The sequence below is a fragment of the Anopheles cruzii genome, chromosome 2 (assembly GCF_943734635.1).
Source record: "Anopheles cruzii chromosome 2, idAnoCruzAS_RS32_06, whole genome shotgun sequence".
Classification (NCBI taxonomy): domain Eukaryota; kingdom Metazoa; phylum Arthropoda; class Insecta; order Diptera; family Culicidae; genus Anopheles; species Anopheles cruzii.
In genome coordinates, this window is record NC_069144.1 from 36,881,846 (window position 1) to 36,900,966 (window position 19,121).

At 52.0% G+C, this 19,121-nt stretch overlaps 2 protein-coding genes across 4 annotated transcripts in view; both read right to left on the reverse strand.

Moving 5' to 3' along the window:
* Positions 1-383: 383 nt before the first annotated feature.
* LOC128275980 (nucleolar GTP-binding protein 1) lies at positions 384-2,845 on the reverse strand. The gene is made up of 4 exons (XM_053014452.1): positions 2,709-2,845; positions 2,295-2,569; positions 750-2,229; positions 384-660 (listed from the first exon to the last, which is right to left on the reverse strand). The coding sequence occupies exons 1-4, from the start codon at positions 2,754-2,756 to the stop codon at positions 505-507; spliced, it is 1,959 nt and encodes a 652-aa protein (XP_052870412.1). The 5' UTR covers positions 2,757-2,845; the 3' UTR covers positions 384-504.
* A 430-nt stretch (positions 2,846-3,275) lies between these two features.
* Positions 3,276-19,121, reverse strand: part of LOC128269316 (uncharacterized) — a 39,086-nt gene continuing 23,240 nt past the window's right edge. For all 3 annotated transcript variants that reach the window (XM_053006751.1, XM_053006752.1, XM_053006754.1), the window contains exons 5-8: positions 18,261-18,493; positions 4,825-5,505; positions 4,607-4,753; positions 3,276-4,539 (exon numbers count right to left, since the gene is read on the reverse strand). In XM_053006751.1, the coding sequence (XP_052862711.1) occupies positions 4,342-4,539; positions 4,607-4,753; positions 4,825-5,505; positions 18,261-18,493 (1,259 nt within the window). In that variant the 3' untranslated portion in view covers positions 3,276-4,341. The remainder of the gene's footprint in view (positions 4,540-4,606; positions 4,754-4,824; positions 5,506-18,260; positions 18,494-19,121) is intronic.

Here is a 19,121-nt window from a genome sequence, read left to right on the forward strand (position 1 = left end):
CGCAATGCGTCACTCGCAAACCAAACCCGCCCGTGACCGCACCGCACGGCCATCCGGAAGCGAATGCGAAAAAGGAATTTAATGAACGGACCGACGGAATGTTTGCTGCAGCCCCAAGCGCATGTACCGCGTGTGCGTGTCGGTTCCGCCGGAAATTGTCGTCAAAGTGCCAGCCAGTTTCCGCATGACGGTACCCTTTGTGGCAGGATTATGTTTTCGCGATAATGGGGTGGTAACAATTTGAACCACTGCGACCGTCGTACGGATTAAGTGAGGACAGCGTACCAAATTAAAGAGGGTTTCGCAGGGCGCCTATAAATTATATCCAAGTTTCTTGTTTCTCATTGATCTTAATCTTTCAACTGAAAACTCACGTAGCTCTACCGCGTTTGGTGTTGAATGTGATCACGATTCAAATAAAATTTATATATTTCCGTGAAAAAGAAGTAAACATATTTCAACCAAGTCTCCGGCAGCAGCATCATGAACGTTCCAAACGATCGCCTAACGACGGTCCGTTTTGCCCGTGCCACGTTTACCAGCAAACAGATGCTTCGGTTTGAGGTCCGGTATGTGACGATCGGCTTCACCTTTGCGGGACATTTTCGTAACGCGCTTCGCAATGTCGTGCTTTGCCATAACCTTTGCCTTTGCTTTAACCTACGTTGGCGGGAGGACACAATGAAAACAGGATCGTTAGTATCTTGCAAAACATCACAAAAAGTCGTAAGGCCGTGGCAAACACTCACCATAACGTCTTTGATGCCAAGCTCGTGGCCGGGTGTTCGGCGCTTGAGCAGCTGTCCCGTTGCTTTGACGATGGCCGTCGACTCGCGGTCCTTTTTCGGTGTTTTCGGGCCACCGACCGACGGTACCAAACTGCGCCGCAGGGACATCTCGCTCTTGGTAAAGTTCGACTGCTCCGTACCAGACATGTCCACGCCGAGGTTTTCCATCGTTTTGCGCAGATTGTCCGACTTGCGGTCGCGCACCATTGCCTGCTTGTGGCGGGGCATGATTGGGCGGCCACTCTTCATCGTCAGCTTCTTGGCATCCTTTAGCAGGAAGCGCTTCAGCCGGATCTGCTTGGCCATCTCGCGAATCTCGAGCAACGTTTCGTCGAGATTGAGCGGCGGCGGATCGTACACTCCCGACTCGAGCCGCAGACCTTCTTCGCGCTCCAGTTCCTCCAGTTTCTCGAAGATATCCGGATCGATGTAGTCCGCAATGTTGACTCCGTTCAGGAACTCCGGGATCACATCGTACCGCTCTTCCTCGGCGATCGTCGTGTAGTTCTTCTGCAGATCCAGCGTGTACTCGTCACCCTGCTCCGCTTCGATCTCCTTCTCCAGCTTCCTCTGCCGTTTGGCGATCTTATCGGCATTGGCAGCACGCGCTGCCAGCACCGCCTCCGGAATACAAGCAGGGCGCTCCTTAGTGTCGCGCTTTTCGGGCAACGCCACATGCAACCGATTCAGGAGTCCCTCGAGCTTTTTCGTCTTCAACTTCTGGTCCACCCGATAGCCCAGCAGCCTTTCGCACGACTCCATCTTCACCTCCATCACACCCTTCTCGGTAGCGGTCGACATCTCCAGGATCGGAATCAGCTCCCGATCTTCGGACAAGCTCTCGATAATGCTGCGCTTTTCGGGTTCCAGTTCATCGAACTTCAAAATGTCCGTTTTGTTCAATACCAGCACGAGTGGCTTATTGGCGAACAGGGGTTTGATGCTATCGAAGAGATGAGCCTGTTCGGCGATCGAGTGGCCACACTGCTCCGACACGTCCATCACGTACATGATGCAGGCCCTTAGATGGGCCATCGCCGTGATGGCCTGCATTTCGATCACGTTACGCTCTTCGAGCGGATGGTCGAGAATTCCGGGCGTGTCGATCACCTGCCAGCGCAGATACTTGTAGTCCATGTGGCCAACGTACAAACTTTTCGTCGTGAACGCATACGGCTGCACCTCCACATCGGCCCGCGTCACCTTGTTTAGGAAGCTCGATTTGCCCACGTTCGGGAACCCGCACACGATGATCGTGCGTGTGTACGGGTCGATCGACGGCAGACGGGACAGATGTTGACGGACTTCCTCCAGGTAGGTAAGGTTCGATGCCTGACGCTTCATGATCGTCGCCATTCGACCGAGGGCGGCTTTCTTTAGCTGCTTGCAGCGATAAAGTGAATCACCAAACTTGAGCAATCGCACGTAATCCTTAGCCACACTGAAAAGGGGGAAAGCCAGTTGAAACCTCGAACAGAGTGGTCCGTTCGCTCGCCAAAAACTTACGTATCGATCAGATGTCGGGCGGTGTTCAGCTGGCCCAACGCCAGCTTGTAGTGGTCCTTGTCGTACAGCACGTTCATCAGATCGGCATAGAACGGGTGGACATCGTCTAGCTTCGGAAAGTCCTGGATAATCTGCGTCAGCCGATCGTGAAAGTTCTGCTGCGTGTACTTCACCTTGCGCATGTAGAACGCACGGATCCGACTGATTTTGTAGTGCTTGTGGACAACGGTGGGTGTTTTCCGCTGTGTTTTCGATAGCATAATATCGATGAAGGCCTGCAAAAGAAAGGAAACCACAGAAGTTAGTCATATTTTCCTCCGCCGAACCGAAGGCCACAGGCCACGGCCGGGTCTGCTGAGCATGTAAACAATCCACGTTTGCAAGCTCGGCACAAACGACGTTTCGCATTCTTACCTTTGCTGGCGGCACCACCATGATCTTTTTAAAGTTGTACAAACTCATTTTGGCGAGTTTGTTGGTGCGATTTTTCACGGAAATACGGAAAATTCAACACAAGCACCGTCCAACACCGGGCAAAACACGCGGTATTGGAATTGAAAAGGACCACTTGACATTTCGCAGGCGAAATGTCAAAATTGAGTGGAATTTTTTTTGGAGCTCACCCAAAAGGCACTCACCAACACGTGTTCTCATGTGAAATATTTCACGCAAGGTGTAGGTTTTGAAATGAGATTGTGCTAAAACAGTTGGAACAAAATCAAAATCAATCAACAAAAATCCACAAAGAACATGATCGTCTTTTGCTACCGTAAATCTTAAATGTCCTTTATTTCGTTCAAAACACGACGCACGTACCCATGAAAGTGTTATGCTAAAATTAAATCTAATTGAATGTATCCAACGCCGGTGGCGCTTTAAAAATTACCATTTTTCCCAATGATCCACGATTTCCGTGATCCACGGAATCTTCCATTTTCTTTCGCCATGTAAAAATTTACAAACATGCTACCATTCGTTGTTATATTCACATTTATTTTAACACTAGTCTCTAACTTCTGTGCTCACTAGTTCATTCAGTACGTTTGTTCGTTACACAGTGGGTGATGATTTTTCGCACAAACATTCATCTCTGTTCTGTTCGATTGCTAAACGATTAAAATTCTGTTAAACCACCAGACGGCCCGGCCTACAGCTAGGGTGTAGTGTGTGTGCCGATCCCTTGCCGCCCCGTCTTTTACTCTATTATCGCCCATCCCCGACGGCAGCCACTGAACCGCAGTACGAAAGAACATTTCCAACAGGTTCGGGAAGTGGTACGTTGTTTAATAAATATGAAAGAGATTAAAATTAAGGATACTTTTTACAGTACATCTCAAAGTGGGCAGTTTTCTTTTGGGGGAGAGCACAAAAAATAATAGATCGCGAAAACGGTAGGGAGGCTCGAAATGTCTCAATCATAATGCGGTTCTCTGCGGCGTCCAGCGTGTCACTAGGCGTCGGGGACGGTAGCGATGGATCCGTCGCGTACATCTACATCTTACTGCGTAGACTGAGATAGGAAGGAAACTACGTTCGAAAGGCTATCAGCATTAAGTACCCGCCACCTGACTTAGATCGGGAAAGTGAGCGTGTGTTCGTCGGATCGGTCCGAGGAGGAGACCGACCGCGATCGATAGACCGTGCTAGAGTAACAAATGAGATAGTTGAGGGGTTGCTAGTGCTAAATGCTAGTTAAACGAGGAGTTAGTTACGCTTTCCAGAGGCCCCGGTCAGGGCACCTCTGCGATATTAGCAAAGCAATCTGCCGGAGGAGTATACTGATCAAGATTGCTTCGGTAATACCTGAACTATGTGGTTCTAATTCTAACTATACGCGTGGCGTGATACTCCGACGGTGTGGCCTTGGCCGTCCTTGGACTTGGAGAGGTTTGTAGTACTAGTTGCGTTCGTGGTCGGAAGGTTCGTCGTTCGTCGTACCCAAAAAAGGCATCACAGTATCTGCGGACGGACGGTTCGCTGGTCGGCCGGAGGGTTGTTCGTTTCGTTGAACGTAGCACTACTCCACCCGCGTAGCGGAGCGGGGACATTAACTACTATGCGAGAAGGCAGTGTTCGTGTAGGGGCCACTGTAGATGGAGCTGCCCGAGTTGGACACGGACTTGCTGCTGCGGCGAGCGACGATACACATCACCGCGAGGACTACGGCCAGCATCAGGCACAGGCCGGCAATGGCTATGGCAACGGCGAAGCTCCGCTGGGACACACAGATGGCGTCGTCCGGTGTCTGGAAGGGATAGAAGCACTCCATATAGCACTTGACGAGCTTGCGACTACCTCACGAGATTGCTTACCCGTTCCTTAAACACCGAATCCGCGTCATCACCGAGCACCTCAGCGTTCTCGTTCACGTGCAGTCCGGAGAAGACCTCAATCGTAGCCGGTTGTCCTTCCTCGTCCGTTTGCCGTTTCGTGCGTTTGGCGCCCGAGCAGGTCGGTGTCTGGAGGTGGGGCGAGAAAACGACTTCATTAATATTCGAGCGAGCGCTTGTCGACCGGCGCCGGAACTTACCTTGTGACAGTTGGCGTCCTGCAGCTCGCACAACTTCACGTTGCACTGGTAGTAAACCGATGACGTGTACGGGAACTTGTGGGCCGGGAAGGTGACCGTGGCCTTGCTCCGGTCCGACGTGTACTCGAACGGGCCCAAGATTTCGCTGTCCAACGGGCAGCCCTGCTCGTTGATCAGCTTCTGCTCGCCCCAGCCGAGTCCATCCCGCACCAGGCAGTCGGTGACGTGCAGTCCGTACTCCTCCTGCCGGTCGATGTTGATGACGAGCGTGAGCGGATCGCCAATCTTGACGTTCTCGGCCAGCTTCTCGCCAGCGGTGAAGATCTTCATATGGCAGCCCGGCATCGGTTTTTCGTCCGCCTGCTCGTCGCCGTCGCCGTCGCCGCCGCCGATCGGCGCCACCGGCTCCGGGTCCTTGCTGTCCATCGAGCGGCCGTGCTCCCGCCGATCACCGCCACCGCCGGTGCCGCCTCCTTCGGCGCTGGTCAGTGCCTGTGGCCGGCTGTCGGCGGACGCCTCCGACGCAACGCCGGCCGACTTGTGGAGCACCGACACATTCTTCAAGGCCGCCCGTCGGCTCTTGTACCGGCAGCGCACGTGGTAGCCTCGGCCAAGATCAGTGACCAGCTTCAGGTGGGGCTGCAGCACGATCGTGTTGAAGAACTCGATGCCACCGTCATCCTGGAAACGGAACGGAAAACGGACAAAAGTGAAACCTCTGAGGGTCAGCCACACCGGACACCGGACACCGCTGGAGGGTTCAGGTTCCACAGTCAGACAATGACCTGGACCCTAGCGCCCAAGTAATGGCGGTTGCCGTAATTCGGTAATGAAGGTACCCAGTACCAGTTTCGCTCTCTTTCGCGGTTCCTTCGTCGCGTTCGCCGATCGTTCGTTCTTGATGGTGGTCTTGATGTGTGGAGCCTTAATCAAGTCTTGCACACCGCACTGCGCACTCCCACAGCGTACGCACCGCCGCGCCGTGTTGGGCAAGCTTTAATTAGCTCAATTGCGAAAAGCACCATTACCGCGTAAGATGCCGAAAGGACCACGGACCGGGCACTCCGGCATCTTGAGGTGTTTTAACGAAAACTCTTTCCATCTCCCTCTCTCCCACCCCAGACGGCCCAGGTCGTCATTAGGGGGGGCTAATGTAGAGCCACCGCGTGCGGACTGTTCGCGTGCGAGCCCATTTTTCATTCGAATACCATTTCTCCGTGTTCGATCTGTGGAAGAATGGCCCTGCGAGATGAAATTATAGCGCAATCCGCAAATGATTATTATGGCTGGACCACGGGACCACTTCCAGTTCAGGGACCTCCGCGTGAAGAAATTAAATCGTACCCCCGAAAAATGTTCAGGGCGCGGAACGATCGCCCGGGATCGCCCCTAAACAGGCGGAGGTCCACCTAACTGTACTTTCCGGCGGGTTTCGCAATGACAGCACTCAGATCGGCGCTCGTCCCGCGGAAGATCTCCACGAGCCCACCTCCGTGTAAACGGTTCTTTTGATTCGGTTTTCAATTAGTCTCTTTCTCGCGAACCCTCGCGCGGTTGGAAATTATTTCATCTCTTCGGCGTTTAGACTTTGGCGCTCTTGGCTCTTAGACGGCGCCGTCTTAAGTGAAATAGATGATGATAAAGAGGGCCACACAAAAAACCGAAACCCCACACCTGTGTGAAGGAACTCTGCTCCTTCTCTGAGAGGGAATCGATCAAACATTCACCAATGCAGAGCAACTCCCCGGGGCGAAATGTGGTCCGAAATCCACATCCTCAGCGAGTTCAGGTGTGAGAAATCAGGTTCGGCGAAATTAATTTACAATTCCGTCGACTCATCACGGCCTGCCGGTCGACTCTCCAAATTCATCGTCCGTTGGCGTCTGGGCGGGGTGTCGCTGTCAAGATTCGATCCAGGGACGGACGGACGGCGGTGTCCAGCATGACAACATGTTTTCGTCCCGTGACGGGCTGAGGCCACGGTGGGCCCATTTGCGGTCTCAACACTTGTCCGGCGTCACGTCATCACGAAATAGAATTCTCAGAACGAGCACACCCCGGGGCCGGTCGAGGTGGTCAAGTTGAGAGACCCGAGACTGAACCCAGATATAGTGAGATTCTCGAGATCTTGAAGTAACTGCTGAAGCACCTTCAGACGCAAAACATCTCCCCCGAGCGGGGGTCAAGTCGTCGTCATCCTAGGTGCCCACCACCGACGGGTGAAACAATGGAACCGACTTCCGGAAGCTGATCGTGGGCCAAAGATTTGGCGAGCGCACGTTTACCGTTTCCGAGCCCGGGCGGTGGTTCTTCGTTCGCTCAACCATCCGCGGTGCGACCGGGACCGTGTTTCACCTTGTTTATGGTGGCTTCCGTGGGGCGGGAGGCAGGTGGCTCGCATGTCCCATAAAAGTCTCCGAACATGAGATTTCCGTAATTACGCCCCGCATGCTTGATGGGTAACTTCCGTCGACGGTTCCACACGAAACAGTTTGATCCCCGCTCGCCCCGAACCGAAGTCATCATCATTCCCGGGGCCACTGCGGGTATACTGTGGCACCCGTTTGCGGCCAGTCGTTTGAAGTTCTGTTTCGTACGGCATTTTTCGGTGGATTTGTCAAAATGGTATTTTAATTGTGTCGATTCTTGCGAGCTTCGGGCTCTCGGAGTAATGCGTTTTAGATTCGCACTACATCGCAAAATGTGAAGCAATGTCATTTTTGACATTAACGTTCGAAAGACATCAAACGGGAGCACTTCTCTGTGGGCAGAATGCTCCAAAACTAACTTCCAGTCAATACAAATCAGACTGAATAAAATTCTCAAAATGATCCTTCATTTATACTGGAGAACACCAACGAATCCTAAAACTTGCTTGCTCGCATAGACTATCGTTCGTAATTAACAAACTAAAAGAAGCCCTAATCGAAAGATGCAATAATTCCATCCATCCGACAATTCGAGAGCTAATTATCTGAAGCTTTTGATGCTGAATAGTTGTAAGTTGTAATTAAGTAAGAAAAAAAATGGCTCAATGCCACGTGGCATAACATATAATTTAAACAGATTTAAATCGAAACATTTTCATTTCATCATTTTGAGACCTTGCACTTATCAAAGAGCTGCAATCCCAATGTGGAATATCTCTGTACTCTCATGTAATCAAGCATTTTTGTCTAATAAAGAACCAACTTTAAACATTGAAAAAAAAAAAAATAATAAACGGGACCACAGTTGACGTGTATGTTGAAGGTTCTACTCGATCGTGCCTCGTGGGATCTTGCGTTCCGTTGTCTGGATAAAAGTTCCAATGCTTTGTAGATGGTGAGGCAGGCAAATGATCGCTAAAAGCGCAAGATCTAGTTGGCATGTAGGTGTCCAACCTCACTCCTATAGCCTCGCAACGCATAGGCTGTCCCCAAATCATTGACCTGTGCGCCAGTGCATCCTCCCGCCGAGCCGACGGGTTATCCAATATGCCGGAACAGGTCATTCGGCCGTATCAGCCAGTGCCAGCGGCCTCACAATCACTGATTATGGAGCTTTCTGTTTCGGAAGCACTCACCGTGCGCACATTATTCAATCGCGGCCATGTAACATCACACCGCCGAAGAATCGAAGCGGATCAGGTGAAAGTTTTGCGCTGTCCATAAATTTTCCCCCGTGGCCAGCGCAGCGCAGCCCAACGCGCCGTAATTCGACAAGGACCAAGAGCGTTAGTTGAGGGTAATGCTTTAATCGGGCCTTTCACCGCCAATCGAGCGCGGAGGACTTTCCCGGAATCGGAACCTAGCCGTCCGTGAACTCGATTGCTGCCCGATGTTGTGGTGCCGGCCATTTTTGACAACCCAATCACGGCGCACGCAACACAACGTGCGAATGGTGATTCAAGGTCATCGACAACTTTGGGGCCATTTGCCACCGGCCCCCACCAGGTGCGGTGCTACTTTCTCTCCCCTCGTCCGGAACAGCCAACCCCAAAGAACCGTTAGTCTTTGCCGGCGGGCTGTGACCCTGTTTTGGACACGAAGCCCGTGCGGAGTCCAGCACTAGAAAGTACCCGAAGAGCCATCGACGACAGCGCGCGCCGTCTGGAGCCGTGTGTCCGCGTTCCCGCGGGGCCCTTTTCCGTGGTTTGCGTCCGGAGGCCCGACAGAAAATTGAGGTTAGCTTGGAACACGCGTGATCACATCGCGCCGCACCGTGGCCGCCGCCGAGAATTCCAGGCCACGGAGGAGGTAATGCCCACAGCGCACAACAGCGACGTCCACGACGATGATGATTGGGTCGTGGCCCCCTTTTTGGCCCACGGTTCCACGAACCAGGAACGGGCGGCCCGTGTCTGTCTCGAGTCGATCGAGCAAAATCAGTTCGATCGGGCTCTGCGTGGGGCTCCGGAGGGCTTGTGCTACTTCGTGGGACCCGCTTTCTGTGTCAGACTCAGCGGGCCCACGAGGCTCCAGAACATGGCCGGAGCCGGAAGTCGCCGTAACGGCGGGCCGTGCAGTAGCGTAAAAAGCACAGAATGAGGGAGAGAGATAGGGGGGCCACACATCCAGCAGCAGCAGCGTGCAGCATGCAGAGTGGCCGATATTATCTTGTAGCGACCCTGTTTCCTGGTCGATGAATACGGTTACGGTGCAGTGGGAACCCCCCGTGGGGGGGCCCTTGCTGCTGGTGACAACGGCGAAGGCTGGGTGCCCTGTTTTACCGTTACCCGGCCGAAGCTGAAGGGTCCAAAAGTCGAGTCAGCCCAGACTCCTGGCGCCCAGATCGTATCGATTCTTCGGGCACGGCCATTTAAGTGAAATTATGCAACGCACAGCCAGCCTGGCCTGGGGTTGGGTTTGAGTGGGACTGGGGGGCCCTTTTTAATGGCGTCAAACGGTGCCTTCAGGGCGGTGGCCCATTCTTGACGGCTTGCAATTAGCGCAGGCTTGCGCAAGTCAAACACAGGAAGTGATTCTGCGTCGCCGATTCCGCCGGCAGTGGGTCAAGTTCCTGAAGTGTCGAAGCGGAGTACCGTTACAGCGGTGGCTCATAAATATTGACGAAAACATGACACACGGTGCGAAGAGACGCTAGGGCCGCCGAGGGCACTTTGGCCTCGCCCGGAACTGGTGCTGAACTTTCGGGAGGGTCCACGTCCACACAGAACCGTTGTGTGACCCTTTTTCTGCTGCGCGAGAGCATTCCTGTCGTTGGTGCTGCTGCTGCTGCTACTACGGCGGCCATTAAAAATCTTTCATTTCCGTTCCCTTGGGGGCCCCCGGTGGCCCCGGTGGCCCCGGTGTCATAAGTCGTGGTTGAGCTGAGCAAACAGCCGACGGGAGTGACGGCAGCAGCGAAGGAAACCCTTCAGGCTGCCAGGCTTCGAAACCAATGACATAAATCAAGGCTCTTGTGTGTGTTGAATATGTAACGATTCGGGAGCGCATCCTCCGCAGAATGAAGTTCAGGAGGTTCACTAAGACGTGGCCCGAGGGGGAGAGAAACAGTTACGCCAAAGGTTACCAATTGGTCGATTTGTTCAAGGGCCGGGTGCAGGGCCCGCCCAACGCCCAACCGGAGTTTCGGTTTCGGTTCGGGATGATAATTGAAAAATTAATAAGATTGCCGGGGGCCGGGACTCCGGGTACCCCCGGTCCTGTCCGGGAAGATTACATCCACCGTTAGCGGGCGCAACGTAACGACGTTCGTCTACACGTCGAGACGGAGCTGGTTGTGGTGGTCGGTCTCCACCGTCAGCCGGTCCGTTAACAATTTCCTCCTTTCCAGGGGAATTAAATTTTAACACTCGTGTGAAATTTTGAAGGTGCGCCCTGGACCCAGCTCGTCTTTGGTGGCGGTTCTGGTGGCGTCGATTGGTTCTTGACCTGCTCCGTGCGAGGAGCCGGAGCCTCAAGCTGAAGGCAATTTTCTTCAATTATCTTCCCGATCCGGTGGCACGGTGCTGTGTGCTGGTAGCCGGTACGGTACCTGGGGGGTCGATGTCACGCAACATTGTCAACCCCTCAGTGCTTCGCCTCCCCAGTCGCTTCATGATCAACTCGCACACGGAGAAAAGAGGGCACAAGAGAACAAGACCGGCAGAACGGCAGGGGCACTGAGCCCTAGATCCCCCGTCCCAGGGAAGTGGTGCTGGCCCATTTGCCATTAGTTCCGTCCATTTCTTCGTGGAGTCGTCTCGTGAACAATGGGCGCGATCGACGTGTGCGCTGAGCTGAGCGGCCTATTTCTCGACGGGGCTCCGGGGTCCAATTTTCCGACCCACTTCCCGGGCCGGGTCTTTATCGGGGCTGAATTTCCCGGGCCCCGCCGGTGAAGAGTGTGGTGCAATTGGTACGACGGAGCGGTAGCAACGGAAATCGGCGTTCGCCCGAAAACGGTTCCCGAATCTCGGTTAACAAATTCACCTTTCCCGGTGCGCCCATAAACGGTCGCTTCACGGACGGGTGGCGTCACTTGCGGCCTCCAAAAGGGGCCGGTTCCCACATCAGCTGTAACGAATGGCCATCGCACCGTAGCCGACGACAGAAGTCGCACTTTCTGGGCCCCCCCCCCCGTGGCCGGGTGATTTATCGTGGAAATGTAATGTCGCTCCGCTTGCCCAGAGAACGGCGGCTTCTAAATAGACTACCGCCGCGACAAGACGCGAAATTAGTGATGAAATGAGCTCCCCCCTATAAACGGCTTCCCAACGGTTCTCGCGGTCGTCGGCCAAGAACCATAAGATATCTGGGCGTCTGGGCGCGGTTAAACTAGTTTCGTAGCCACACGGAGCCGTGGTTGTTGCAGGGCTTTGCATAAATTGAATTTTTATGCGCCGCAAGCCAGAACATGGCAGCCTAAAATAGAGTCATCGTTCACATCGGAGAAACAGTTATCCTCGAAGGAATGGGAACCGACAGACCGGACGGAATCTAATCTGTGATAATGGCGCTCGCTGGAGGTATTAGAACAAAGCACATTACCAACGGAATAGACTGTTTGCACAAAATAAGCGCACGTTTGGGTTGGATTTGTTCAGTTAACCCACAATTTTATGTTAAGTTGTTCGGTTTACAAGGCACGCGTTCGTTCTGGTTAGGTGCCGTTAAAGATCGATTTGATAAAGAAAAGAACATTCCATGTGTTCTTTACATGTTGAGCGAAGGTACATTAAATTTATAAGAGTGCCTCATTAAGCTCATTATTGGATCAGCAGAAGAAGCGTCTGTTCTTCATTTAACACGACTTTTAAAGGTTTACAACATTGACTTGTCAGCTCCTTAAATGAATTAAAAAATAACAAAATAGCCAACTTGCTTTATTGTGAGGGTTACTTAAAACAATTTGTCTCCGTAAATTATGTTCCATCGCGATCCAAAGATTGAAATGTCAAAGAACTCCGCCATTTTTTTGTCGACTTTGACAAATCAGTCAAATTCTGAAATGCCATTTTAGTCATGGATCAATTTACGGTAAAACAGCGTATTGAACATATAAATACGGCCCAGTCCGTTCTTCTAAGATTAAAAAAAACGGACTGAACATGTAGCGCTCTACATTGAAAATAAACATTCTATTGGGACAACTGTGAAAACTGTGCGTGCTTATTGTTGGCGAATTTCTTCTGGTTTCTTTCTGTGGGGTTATTTGAAGAGTAAGGTTTATGCCAGCCAACCGAAGACTATTGAAGAGCTGAAAGCTAACATCACAGAGGAAATGGCTGCTATTACGTTGTCTATTACCGAAATGTTGTCAAATACAATTAAAAATGCCCCAAAAATGCCGCTTTTTGTGTGTCTAATGGAAGCGGTCATTTGATAGATATTGTATTCTGAGTAAATTATCAAAAAACGGCATCCTAAACCCTAAAAATATGTTGTTCAATTGTCAAATCGACTGACAAATAGCGGAGTTATTCAACATTCAAATAATTGGATCGCGATGGAACACCTTGTATGTTACAGAACTAACTGAGAGCAAATAGCGCAACTAATCACAACTGGCGAAACGAACGCAGAAGCTGGTAACCGGTACATCAAGAGATACATGAATTAAAGAGAAACATGAATGAAATAGTTATTACCAAGACATGAAAGAAAAAAAGAGACACTGATTAAGGGATATAACACATCGTTCAATAAGTCCCGAGACTAGCGTAGAAATGGCGCTAATAATGCCATTTATATACCGACGTTCGGAAGTACCAACCTTCAGATGAGGTGTGTCAAAATTTGGTGTAATTCGAAGCATAACCAACAAAGCTACAGTGGTTAAGGTGACGCTACTTTTGCAATCCTGAAAAAATGGACCAAAACGAGTTTCGTGTGTTGATAAAACATTGTTTTCTAATGGGAAAAAAACACTGTTCAAGCTCAGCAATGGCTTGAAAAACGTCATCCGGACTCTTCTCCGTCGAAACCAACCATTTTTCGGTGGTATGCTGACTTCTATGCGGTCGTGCTGATAAAAATGATGCGGAACGTTCAGAGCGGCCAAATGAGGCAGTAACTCCCGAAAACATCAAGAAAGTATTGAAAATCGTGATGGGTGACCGCAAAATGAAAGTGCACGAGATAGCTAAGATGATGAACAATCAACTGGTAGTGCATTTACTGTTTTGCACCAAAAATTGGATATGAAAAAGGTTTTTTTCAAATGGGTGCCGCGTTTGCGCACATTGGAACAAAAGCCACCATGGCACAATTCAATCAAAATGATGACCAAACTCAACGAATTAGGCTTCCAACTGCTCCTCATCCTCCGTACACGCTGGATCTGGCCCCCAGCGACTACTGGCTCTTTACGGATCTCAAAAAGATGCTCCAGGGAAAAAGATATGGCTCGAATGAGGAGCTGATCGCTGCTACTGAGGTTCATTTTGAGTCAAAAGACGAACCGTTCTACAAACATGGCATTGGAAAGTTAGAGAAGTGTGGAATGATTGTATTACACTTTAAGGAGATTATGTTGATGACTAATAAAGAATTTTGCCGATAAAATGTTGTTTTCATAGTTAGTCTCGGGACTTATTGAACGATGTGTTACTAAAGTCAAGAAGTGACGAAAATTAGTCGTCCAAGTGCCAAACTTTTAGTTCAATGTCTGTCATTTTATAAAATGAATCGCTTAACCACAGAACAACGTGTATTGTTGCTAATTTTTTCAGCATAATTTTTCTTCAGCAACGAGGCTCATTTTTCACTTGGCGGCTACGTAAACAAGCAAATTTGCCGTATCTGGGACACTGAAAAACCCTCAACCGATCGGGAAGACCACTACCGTCAATTCCGAGCTAGATACCGCCAGATGATAACAAATTTTGTAGAATATTGTAAACGACAGCTAGTTTGATAAAGGGGTCATAAAGATCAGCGGCATACCAACCGATTATTCGTCAACACGACTGCAAATCGTTCAGTAAAAGGAGAAACCTATACGTTTACGTGAACCGATGAAATGCTAAGGCATGATCACAGAAACAGAAGTTTTAAATAAACTATATCTCAGTTAAAGCTCCATCAGCTTTAGGTTTCTGTTCCTTGCTACGTTTTTTTTATCCACATTTTATTATTTCGAATTTCAAGTTACTCGTTACATTCGTTCTCCAGAACTTGTTGATTTGATTGCATTTCTATTGTTAATAATATGTAAATTTTCGAACGATGATTGTTTTGTGAGGACCTTTGCGGTTTCCTTAGTTACTTTGAGGCTCCAAAGCACGCTTTAAATAATACGCCAATCAATGATACTTAATTGTGAGCACTTGGCGGTGGTTTGGCACTAATCAATGGCCTTTTCGCTTGCCGCTTAATCGAATCACTTCTTTCACTTCCCGAAACCCATTTCCAGGCCCCCGGGAAGGCCATTGTAAGATGACGGATTCGCTCGACCGAATCGACCGAGGATCATCTCACGCGAGCTGACATAACGAACGCGCTCTTTACGTAAGCCGATGCGGATTTCCGAAATACACGAAAACCGTGACAGTGCGCCAACAACGGTCGGATTCGGACCCTGCTTCGGCATGACCCCATCGATGGTTGCGATCCCAATCAGGCATGATGGCGTTGCCAGCGGGGAACCCGACCAAGCCAAAGCGCCTTGCGCAATCGAATATTCCGTCCGTTCGCAATCCGTCCGCTCGCTGAGCGCTGTGGAACAATTTATTCCTTTCCCAGAGGACGAAAACGGCGAAACGATCGTCCAGCGGTCCAGAAAGGACAGCCGGGAACACCCAAGCTCGAAATGTCAGCTCAAACGTCTGTCTCTGCCCGGTCGTGAGGGGCCGTTGCAGTGCGTGCGCGAAAAGGCAATATCGGCGCGAAACTGGTTCGATCGAAAATACCAACCGGTGGTGATTAAATACCACCCGTTGGCACTACCACCTAGACACCCGGAGCCGGAGCTCAGGCCTGTGCGAATGTGTCTGGGCCGCCGCCTGGGGGTCCAGGTGGTCACTCGCTTTGCGCAGGGGCGTTACTCACGACTTCGGCGCCGATCCGCGCTATGTTTGTCACATCATGTCCCAAGCCCGAGAATTTGGAATGAAAATCGAAATTTGATTTAAAGAAAAAGGCAACATCCAAACAGCAAAAAGAACTCGATCCAAACGCTTCATCAAAACATGGCCTTCGAGACGGGTTCGACGGTAAACCCCACGCGCTTTGTACGGCTTCCTTCACTTCTGTTCGTGTGTGTGCGGATGTCGCGACGACGGCGGCAACAACCTTGAGGACGATTACGGACCGTGGCGCCTTCGCGAGCTCACCTCCGGCCGCTTCAGGTCGTGTTGGCGAAACGTTACGAAATACGAGTGTGTGTCCACAGTCGATCCACCCGGTCGGAGCTACTTGCTTCCTATTTTGGAGCGCGTAAAGTTGCTCTTGCGAACCCCCTACCGCCCAGTTAGGGCACCCCACGGTCGATAGGGTTGTGGATTGGTTCCGAGGATAAACTCATTACCATCTGGCGCGGCTCAGAGCGGCGACTCGCGGCAGTTGGTGGCTCATTTGCATTTTTGCCCATCTTTCGCGTGAAATATGTACGCTTCACAGCTTCTCTCTCTGTCTCTCGTTCACTCTCCCTCGATCGCAGCTGTGGATACACCCGGCTCGTTGGGCTAATGTTCGTCGTTAGTCAGTGTGTGATCAGCCGATAGTCGCTGTGCGCAAAGCCTTCATTGTTTTACGGACCCCGCCAAGGTGTTACCCGCCCTCTCACCTCCCTTAGGGGACGTTCCGGGCACTGGAAGGCGTTGCTGAGAATCATTGCGCGGCGCTGGCACGATTGAAAATAAATTCTTAAACCCGCGGACCTCGCCGGACCGACCGATGACTTTAGTCGGGGCGAGGGCCAGTGTTGTGAAGATGCCTCTCGACTGCCGGGGTTTGCCCGCCGTTTGCGGGCGCCCCGTTGAATTAATGAAGGAAGCCAGCCGGCCAGGTCGATGGGCAATGTAATTGGGGAAAAAAAAGAAGGAAACGGCCGGCGGAGAAGAAGACGGAGCACACCCGATGAGGCAATTCTATTTTTGTCCAAGCTGACGCGCCGTTTAGGCGTCGGCCGCTGGGTTTTTCGAAACCCAGCGTGAAGCGTTCGCGGCAGAACAATCCATCTTGTTGGGGAATGCATGGACATTCTGCACGCAGTGCTGGGTCGCGGAGGGGGGGGGTTGGGGGGTGTGAGGCAGTACCCGTGGGGAAGATGGTCATTGCAATCGGAGTTTTCGGAGTGCTGATTAATCATACCCACGGTGGTGCGATGTTAGTTACGGGCCGGGGCACCATATTAACCGCTGTTTCGCCGCGGACCAGGATATTGGCTCCAAATGGGTACCACAAACACACACACACACAGAGTCCTACGCGGCCGTCCGGGTCCATTGTTTTTTCGCCCATGCGTTGCCCTGACATGAGTTATTTCGTTTCTGAACCCGAATCGATGACCTGACCAATCGATGAGTTACAACGCTCGATGAGCACCACACACACGCAGACAACATCACGCGGATGGCCTCGCGAAGGAAGCAGGAAGTCTGCGGCCACCCTCGGTGCGACGGCCCGTGTGGGTCGTTTTTTTGCCACACGAACACGCACGAAACCCATTACCTTTTTTTTGGCCGACGGCCGTCAATTAATTTCGTTCCTTTTGCTTGTGGCGGTTAATGTTTATTTAAGGGAATCCTGTGACTGGCCCAAGACCCTGACCCGAGAATGGCTTGCGCGCATGACTGGCGGCGCGATCGTCGTAATAACTGTGCCCACGATTCTACGCGGAAGCGTCGCTCGTAACGCAAAAACGAAAGACTTCAATGCGCCGCGTGGATGGGGCGACCGACAGCAAGCGACGAACCCCCGAAGCAGCTGGAGCTGATGTCATCGCGGTCCGCGGAATACGGACGCCATTAATGTGCGTACAAATTTACCACCTTTTTTGGGCCAATCTAACCGGAAGCTCTGCCCTCGCGATCGTTCCCGTTCCGGCGCCGGTTCCCCGGGCTCGTAGCCACCGCCCATTCCGTGTTCGATCGCAGACGGTCGGGTGTGACGGACGGACCCGAAGCTGGAAGCTGAAGACTGGCCTGCCATTAGCACGCCACGGCACGTATGTAGAGCGTGTTGCAAACCGTTACCAACCGACGGGCGCGCGTGCACGTGAATGGGAGCATTTCCACTTAGAACGCATTTATCGCGAATCGGGGCCACGCGGATCGCGCGAGTCACCGGCGCGGCGCGGTGCGATGATGATCGATTGCGGCATTGAGTGTGCATTCTGTGTCGGGTCGGGCATGAAAACCGGCTACCCACACCGCTGTGAGATTTTGCCATAAACGGCGCCATTTGTGGCGCCACCGGCTTTTGAGGTGGCATAATTCAAAAATAGTATTTTCTCACCGCCCCTCAGCGGCAACATTCCGATGTTGAAAAACTGAGAAAACTTGTTTGACGATCGATCGAGCTGCGAGTGATTAACACAAATTAAAACCCCTCCGGCAGAGTGTCTCTTTTCCACAGGTGCCACATCGTGAGGCCATTTCGCGAACCTCTCCGAGACTCCGATGGGTCGTAAATCCGTAAACCGCTGGCACAAGGGCGACCCATCGGCCGTCAAGGGCTTCACGACCACACGGTTGCGCATTATTCGGTTACGTGACACTCATTTCCATATACTGACATTGACACCCAACCCGCAGCGAAGACTAATGATCCGGAGAGGTTCGTTATCTGATCGACAGCGGCCTTTGGGGGTTTGCGTAACCACCAACGCGCGTTGCCAGACCCAGAGAACCTAGGAAATGACTACGCGTGGGTCGCTCGAGAATCGGCTCGAAACACACCGGAACTCGGCCTATGATGTCACTCGTCAGGGTCTGTGGCCTTTCAATCCCGGCTGGTGGGCGGGCGTAGGAGTTCCCGATTCCAGCCGGATCAACTTCTGTTACTTACCATCTCGACCGGCATCGTATCGCAGCTCTTCAGTGGCAGCTTGTAGCGCAGCGGTCCCTCCTGCTGGTGGTACTCGGTGAGACAGCTCGAGTTCTTCGGCAGCCCCTTCGGATACACCATCCCGCTGAACTGGCCGTTCAGGTTGGTCGGTACATCCTTGAGCGTGATCAGCATCGAGCCGGACAGGCATTGTATCCGCACGGTCGGTTCCTTGCTGAAGATCATCGCCGAGCCTGCAACAACCGGGAGAGTCAGATCTTCGTTAGTTTCTTTGCGCCGGGGTCATTGAACTTTGCCCGATCGAGACATTCTTCGCGTGCCCGGGGGAGGTTTAGGTTTCCCCCCCCCCCCACCCCATGGGATCAGTGTCCGACGGGTTCGGTTCGTGACAATATTAATCTTCTTCGTAGCCGACGATGGCGACGGTTCCGATTTATAGCCCCCCGCTTAACCGGGAGTCCTCTCTGGGGGCGGCGAGCTCAGGACGACAAAGCGTATTGAAGCGTGACGGTTGCGGTGGAAAACTCAAGAACGCACACACACACACACGCCATACGCCGACCACAGGAAAGATTCTTTCCTTTAATCCGTCCGCGCGCTCGCGCTCCGCGTTACGAAAACTCGCGGCCATCTGTGGCTTTATTGCTCCCATTTATTTTAATGTCCAAGCAGTTATTGCACATCGTCTCCGTCGTCGTCGTCGTCGTCGTCGGTGGTGGCCATGGGGAACCGGGTTGGCCGATGGCCACCCCTCGATTGCATTCGATTACGGTGGCATCTAAGACCTGCGGGACCCGGGCTACGGCGGTCACTCCGGAGGTATAGCACATGTGTTTGGCGTCGTCGACCTCCCGGCCCGGG